The sequence below is a fragment of the Heloderma suspectum genome, chromosome 2, assembly GCF_057233095.1.
Source record: "Heloderma suspectum isolate Gila_16-S chromosome 2, 16-S_ref, whole genome shotgun sequence".
Taxonomy (NCBI): Eukaryota; Metazoa; Chordata; class Lepidosauria; order Squamata; family Helodermatidae; genus Heloderma; species Heloderma suspectum.
In genome coordinates this window covers 174,925,751-174,934,043 of record NC_139459.1, presented here as the reverse complement: position 1 = coordinate 174,934,043, position 8,293 = coordinate 174,925,751, and the positions used below count along the sequence as shown (strand labels likewise).

Below are 8,293 nucleotides of genomic sequence, written 5' to 3'. Positions count from 1 at the left end.
ATCAGGAGGTTTGGGGTGCAGTGTCATCAATATGCAGATGACACGCAGCTCTACCTCTTGTTCAAATCTTCACCAAGGTTGGCCGTAGAATCCCTGTCCAAATGTTTGGAGACGGTGAGTGGCTGGATGGGGAGGAATAAGCTGAAGCTTAACCCTGACAAGACCGAGGTACTTTTAGTGGGAGACAAGAGGAGGCTGGGGGATGTTGACCTGGTGTTGAATGGGGTACAGCTACCCTTGAAAGACCAGGTCCGCAGCCTGGGGGTCATTTTGGACTCCCAGCTGTCCATGGAGGCTCAGGTGTCAGCTGTGAGCCGGACAGCGCTGTATCAACTCCATCTGATACGGTGGCTGCGCCCCTTCCTTCCCGACCATCTGCTCCCATCGGTAGTACATGCCCTGGTCTCCTCTCATTTAGACTACTGTAATGCGCTCTACGTGGGGTTACCCTTGAAGACGGTTCAGAAGCTGCAGCTGGTACAGAACGCAGCAGCTCGCCTGATTAAAGGAAGCCGCTGGCGAGATCACATCACTCCAGTGCCGAAGGAGTTGCACTGGTTACCAGTTGTTTTCCGGGCCAAATTCAAGGTGTTGGTTTTGACCTTTAAAACCCTATATGGTTCCGGCCCAGCCTATCTTAAGGAGCGCCTCCAGCAACACCAGACAGGCTGCTTAACAAGATCAGCCTCGGATGGCCTTCTCTCTGTCCCATCAGCCAGGACAGCTAGACTGGTGGGGACGAGGGAGAGGGCCTTTTCTCTGGTGACCCCCACCCTGTGGAACTCCCACCCTAGGGAACTCCGCCATGCCCCCTCTTTAATGAGCTTCAGCCGTGCATTAAAAATGTGGTTGTTCAGGCAGGCATTTGGGGTGGGTTAGGGTATTTTAGAAAACATTTTTATTGTAGAATTTTGTTGTTTTAAACAGTTTCATTATCCACTGTGCATCGCCCAGAGTGGCTGGGTGACCAGCCAGATGGGCGATTAATACATTTAATAATTAAATAAATAAAACCACCGCAATACAGTGTCTCCAATGCCCAACCCCTCCAGGCGGTCCAGGAGGATACCGTGGCCAACGGTATCAAAAGCCACTGAGAGGTCAAGGAGAACAAGGAAGGAGCATTCACCCCTATCCAGAGCCCTCCTCATATCATCTACCAAGGCGACCAAGGCCATTTCTGTCCCATGCCCAGGCCTGAAGCCTGACTGAAATGGGTCTAGATAATCAGCTTCTTCCAAGTGTGCCTTCAACTGCATTGCCACCACTCGCTCAATCACCTTGCCCAAAAATGGCAGATTCAAGACTGGGTGAAAGTTGTTCAGAACTTGGGGATCCAAGGAGGGCTTCTTTAAGAGTGGTCTTATCACTGCCTCCTTGAGGGCTGATGGCATCACTCCCTCCTCAAGGGAGGCGTTCACCACCGCCCTGATCCCTTCACCCAGCCTCTCTCTGCAGCCCATAATGAGCCAAGATGGGCAAGGATCAAGTAAGCAGGTGGTTGGCCTTACAGATGAAAGCACCTTGTCCACTTCATCAGAAGGAAGAAGCTGGAACTGATCCCACAAAACTGGTTTGCCACAGGCCACCTCTTGCTCACTAACTGTATCCACAGCGCATGGAATAACACCCCTAATCTGATCAATTTTATCTGCAAAGTGCCTTGCCAAGGCCTCACAGGAGGCCTTAGAATGCTCCAGTGGAGCATCACTCGAAAATTAAAGGGGTTACGATAGGGCACACTACCCACTTGATTAATCTTTTTGTAGATGATGTCCTTCTATTCCTTTCCAATCCTGAAACAGCTATACCACCACTCAAAGAAATGTTGGCCACTTTCCAACACCATATTGGTCAAAATAAATTATGATACATCTGACTTATTTTGCCTACAAACCCTTTTGGCTTTGAACCCACTACTTCAAACCCCAAAGAAACTTCAAAATATATCCCAACTAACTTTGAGACCCTCCTACCTAAAATCCCTGGGCAACAAAAGGACTTGCAACAGCTACTTCCACAAAACTACACACCTGTTATAAAATGGATGAAACATAAATTAAAAACATGGGGTAATATGAAGCTATCAATTCTGGGTAACATTGCCTCTATAAAAATGATGACTCTGTCCAAGCTTCTTTTCCTTTTGTCATAATTGCCATTCCCCCAGCAGAAAATAAACTGAAAAAAATGGCAAGAACTGCTAGAGAGATTGATCAACAAAGGGGAAACGTCTAGATTAATTAAGGCTGCACAGTGCCACAGTCAAATGAGAGGAGGATTGCTATACCCAATTTACGATTGTATTTTGCCTCTTTCCAGATCAAGCAATTAACATTCATCATAAGAAATGATACAGGCATATCCTGTGTTTCTATGGAAATATTAAATAGCACCCTCCCACAACTAGCAGTTCCCTTTAAGAAGCTTACCAAGGCTGAAATAGAGAGGGCTGAAAACCCCTTCTACAAAGCAAGACTCAAAGTTTGTAAGCCATGGGCCAAATTTCTTGCTCCCCCCTCCCCCACGATGCCCAATTTTAGACTACCTTAAATTCATAGGACCAGGTGAACCAGCACAGTCCCTAGGTTGCAGGGAGAGGGGATTTCGCCATGTTAGAGACTTGTTTATAACAGGGCAGCCATCTCCCTTCCTGTCCTGGAGCTGTGTCTACAAGGGGTGAACGTTTCCTGGCTACAAAAACACCAAATAATAAATTTTGCTAAAACACTAGGAGGAGGAGAAGGTATTCCCTGAGTGCTAGCAATCTTTGAAAATGCATGCTTGCTTACCCCGGAGTGGTTCCATGAAAAGTCTAGTCTCCATACTATATGAATGGTTCATCCATCTCATCTATGGAAATTCATCAGGGTTAAAATTATTATGGGAAGCAGACCTGAACACAACTGCAATGAAACACCAGTGGTCTAATCCCACCCACCCTCTTCACACAATTTCAGCACAAATAAGGGAAGCCACAATGAAGGCAATTCACTGGTGGCACTTTACCCCAACTAAGATACACAATTTTAACAGATCTCTATCACCATTGTGCTAGAGAGGAGATGGTCACTTTGGTTCCTTAATACATATGTGGCAATTATGTCCATTTAGTTGTAGACTTTTGGAACCAAGTTCTTTCTACAATATGTGAAATTACTGAATGGCAAATTAAACATTGTGGAGCCCCTATCCTGCTCTCAGTTTTCAAAGCTGAGAATGAACATCTTTTACATAAAGACTTGATTGTCGTCAAGCTTGCAGCTGCCTGGCTTGAGACTGCATTACACTGGAAATCATCTACGAGACTGTCGATACAAAAATGGATGAACAGAATATGGAAAATTTGCTCTTTCTGAAAAGCTGATACCCAGGCTGAGACTTATAAAAGGATTGGAAAACCAAGACTTATCCATACAGGTGTGGTATCTATTTATTCCATATGCTAATCCACATTCAGCAACCCTTGATCCTCCACCTGCACAATTAAAATTCTGGAATGATGCACTGTAAGCTTGCTACCCTCATAATATGTACCTCTTTTGTTTGTCTATCAAATAAAAACTAATTTAAAAAAAACTTAATGAAAACACTGTGTAAGGATCCTCTTCATGGCTGCTTTCATCTCACTGTTCCTGAGGCTGTAGATGAAGGGATTCAACATGGGGGTTACCATGGTATACATCACTGCCGCCACAGTGTCTGAATGGACCTGGTTCTTTGAATGTGGCTTGAAATAGACCCAGCTTATGGTGCCATAAAACAAAGTCACCACAACTATGTGGGAGCCACATGTGGAGAAAGCCTTGCGCTTTCCAGTGGCAGACGGGATCTTCAAGATGGTGTAGAAGATGCATACATAGGAGGCGACCGTGAGCACAAATGGGCCCAGGACCTCCACCGCCCCTTCGGTCACCAGCACCATTTGCACGACGCTGGTATCAGAGCAAGAGATGTCCAGAACAGGGTAAATGTCACAGAAGAAATGTGGGATCTCTCTATGCTCACAGATGGAAATGCGGGACATCAGGAAGGTATAAAGCGACGAGTGGGTGAGGGGAACGAGCCAGGACACGGCTGCCAGAAGGAGGCAACGCTTGCGGCTCATCAGGGCGGAATAGTGCAGCGGATGGCAGATGGCCACGTAGCGGTCATAGGCCATGGAAGACAGCAGGAAGCTGTCCGTGTTGCCAAAAGACACGTAGAAGAACATCTGGGTCAGGCAGCCCCGGTAGGAGATGGTCTTTTCCCGAGACAACAAGTTCTCCAGCGCTTTGGGGACGGTGGTGGAGGTGAAGCCCAAATCGGCTAAGGCAAGGTGGCTGAGGAAGAAATACATGGGAGCCTGGAGGAGCTGGCCATTGGAGAGGATCAACGAGATGATGGTGATGTTCCCCAGGAGGGTCAGCAGATAGAAGGAGAGGAAGAGGGGGAAGAGGAGTCCTTGGAGCGCGGGCTGGATGGCGAAGCCGCGGAGGAATAACGCAGAGACGTCGCTTGTGTTCCCATGACTCATTTGGCTGGAGGGACGAGAAGAAGGGGAAAGCTGAAGGCCTGCAGGCAACCTTTTGGCTGGTAAATTCTAGCACACACAACCGCTCTCCTGGCTCCTCGCTACCCAGTCAGCTGCCCCTCCATGCCTGTAGGTCTCTTGTCTGTCTCTCACTCTGCCCACACCCCGTCTCATGCCTGCATCTCTCTTGCCTATCTCACTCTCCCACCCAGTGGTCTCTTGCGCTCCCATGGCATCTCTGAATCACTCCCAATCATGCCCATCTATACAAGACACTTACAGCAAGCTCATTCTCCGAGTGTGAATCCTTTTTTGCCAAAAAAAAGCACTATCCACACACAAAAGGAGGGCATCAGCAGGCTCAGGAGAAGCCCTGGGTTTACAGAAGTAAAAAAATATATATTAGGGTAATAATCCTACAAACAGCTGAATGAGGACTGCGCATGCCTAGTGAGCGTGGAAAACTAGGGGTGGGGGATGGAATGGAGTATCCTGGCAGGCTGGAATCCTGAACAGGAGCACTCCAAACCACAACAGTTGGTTGCAGTGCCCTCTCGTCTATCTCTCATGCTTGTGGTTGCCTGTATCTGCGGCGGTCTCCCCCTCTTTCTTGCATACGTTGCTGCTTCTTGTCTCCCCCCCCCCCCCGCTCCTTGATGCATGCACTGTTCCTGCACCACTGGCAATGTGTGATTTTTGAGTGGCAAGGCAAGAAGGGAGCACTTGCAGCTGCCATGTTTCTGCCCCAAACTGCCTTCCCAGCTGCTTTCTCCCCACCAGAATTCCAGCTGCCACTCCTCCATTCCAACTTCCCCCCCACATCCTGACTGGCTTTTCATTAAAACAACAACAACAAAAGCTATCAGGGCTTCTTTACACAAGTTTCTGTGTTGCGTGTAGTTTACAGGGCTGGCGAAGGAGAGGGTAAGTTTACATGACAAATTTAAAGCACTTTCAAATCTACTTAACTCTCGTGGCTTGCAACTAAGAAACCCTGGAACCTAAGGAATCAATTGCCAGGAACTGGGGAGAGAGGAAAGGCTTAGTTAAAGAGGTGTAGAACACTTCCTTGCCTGAAGTGTAGATGAGCCCAGAGATTCCTGCCCACGCAGGGATGGCGATTGTACATTGCACCTGGGATGGGTATCTGTTGGATAGTGCCAGTAGGGATGCAGGAGAAATCCGCGATGGATTCAAAGGAGTTCGGATTTCTGAAAATCCGACCTGCGGATCCTGCAGTGGACCGGCTTTTAGCCACACAGACTTGCAGACTGGTTTTTCACTTGGGGGGGAGGGATTAATGTGCTAATTAGCGTTAATGTGCTAAAGCACAGCGCTAATGCGAATTGCCGCAAACATAACAAAATTCTTGTACAAAAAATCTGATACCGTCAATGAGCGCATGACGGAACAAAAGATGCCTGAAAATCCACAAAACACAGATTTTAACAAAATCCGTACATCCCTAAGTTCCAGTGACATCACTGCGAGGCCCAGCACAGAACCCTCCCTCTCCTACCCCTGCTGTTTTGAATGCCACAGCATTTAATGCCACTCTCCTCACACACACATGCACACACCTAACATACTTCTAGAAGTATGAAAAACCCTCACTGTCAGTGATAGCCAGTGACACCTAGGAATTGGCAGCCACCCCTGAGCATAGAAACCAGGCTGTTTGTCATATGTAGAATGTAGTGAGGCTTTGCTGGAGAATGATGGCATATATCTCACCATGGAAGAGAAGAAGGTGTATGAACCCCTGCCATTGTGGGTGACGTTTTAGGCCCTGTCATAGCGTTGCCAGAGTGGACATGGGGACACTGTGCCCCTGAACGTAAAGTGTCCATTCTCGAACAAACGAACTTCAAAGGTAGACTGCTACCTGGAACAGCTAAACTGCAGTTCATCAAACGGTTCAGCTCTACCTCCTGTGGCCTGAACAGAGGCAAAGGCTTATTTTTATCACGCTACATGTGTAAATCTGCTTCCCAACGCAAGGAAGTCTGTGCGATCGCCCAACAACTGTTTTGCGGATTGCCGCTGTTCGTAAGGAAATGATCACAGGGCTTCACACGCAGCTTTTGTCCTGCTACTGAGATTGCTAGATGGCGCAGTCGCACTGAGCTCTCTGGAACCTTCAAAATTAAAGATCTCCCCTCGCAGCAGTCACGTGGCCGCGTCTGGAAATGCGGAAAGGCTTCACAATGGGAGGGCTGCGGGGTTTTTCTGTAATGTAACGGCAGCCACAGCCTATACTTGCTGCAATTCATTTCTCTTGACCTCACTTACCATTTCCACACACCCCGAACATGTGTATATACACATGTAACTCAACAGAACACTTTATGCATCTGAAGAAGCGGTCTGTAGTTCATTAAAGCTTATGCCATAACCAACTTGTTAGTCTTTACGGTGCCATAAGACTCTTGATTTTGCAGAACCAGACTTACACAGCTACCCATCTGAAAATTACTTGCATATGTGATGTATGCAACCCCGAGGCTCTTTCTGCCTGCAGCAGTAGCAATGTTTATGTGTGTTGTTGCTGTTCTCAGTGTGAAGAATTAAGAGAGGTTGTCCCTCCTAGAAAAGCAGGCCTCCTTCCTCAGCTGAGCAGATTTGGTCTCTCTTTCTGTAGCAAGAAAAACACCAGCAGCCTCTCTTCATGTCTCCCCCTTTTCCTTGAGGGCTGTGAGCCCAAGGAAAGCTCACCCAGGAGATCTTGTGCTGCAGCATAAACTCTGGGGAAATTAACATTCTGGATCACAAACTGGAGGGCCTAGCAAATTAGCCTCCCCTCAAAAGCAAGACTTAGAAAAACATTGTCCATGGAAGTCCATGGAAGGGGCCTGTTGCAGTCAGAAACAGGATGCTGAGTGGGGGAGAACTTGCACAGTTTTCTTTTGGAAGACTTGCTTTGCCCATGTTCGGAGTCTTATGGCCATATTAGGGGTTGGAAAGGATTTACACTCATAGCCTAAGCCAATTTGAAAACATAAGAACATAAGAAGAGCCCTGCTGGATCAGACCAAGGGTCACAGAATCATAGACTAGAAGGGGTGGAAGGGGCCTATAAGACCATCGCGTCCAACACCCTGCTCAATGCTGGTCAACACCCTGCTCAAGTCTAAGTCAAAGTATCCCTGACAGATTGTTGCACAAAATCCCTTACAGATTGTTGCACATACAATGGCTTTTAGGTTACATTTTTATTACAAGATGGCTGTCCAGCTTCATCTTGAATGCCTCCAATGTGGGAGAGCCCACCACCTCCTTAGGTAATTGGCTCCATGATTGTATTGCTCTAACCATCAGGAAGTTTTTCCTGATGTTCAGCCGGAATCTGGCTTCCTGTAACTTGAGCCCATTATTCCGTGTCCTGCACTCTGGGATGACCGAGAAGAAATCCTGGCCTTCCTCTCTGTGACAACCTTCAAGTACTTGAAGAGCGCTATCCTATCTCCTCTTCTCAAGGCTAAACATACCCAGTTCTTTCAGTCTCTCTGCATAGGGCTTTGTTTCCAGTCCCCTGATCATCTTCGTTGCCCTCCTGTTAGAAAAAGGAGACTCCATAACCATTGGCGTCTCAAGTTACGTAAGAGCCCGAGTGGCGGGAAAATATAGGCGGAGCAAAAAGGGAATCATACTGACGCACTCATGACTAACGGCTTGGTAAGCTGCTAGTGACTGTTTATTGGATATTAACTTAGTGAGCCGATGTACTAACTGTTTCATTGGTTACTGGTGAGAACAATAGAAGCGATATGATATAAAAGG

At 47.4% G+C, this 8,293-nt stretch overlaps 1 protein-coding gene across 1 annotated transcript; it reads right to left on the bottom strand.

Moving 5' to 3' along the window:
• Positions 1–3,580: 3,580 nt before the first annotated feature.
• LOC146353343 (olfactory receptor 1f45-like) lies at positions 3,581–4,516 on the bottom strand. Its single transcript, XM_084832221.1, has one exon. It carries the CDS (start codon positions 4,514–4,516, stop codon positions 3,581–3,583), a length of 936 nt encoding a protein of 311 aa, XP_084688347.1.
• Positions 4,517–8,293: the final 3,777 nt, after the last annotated feature.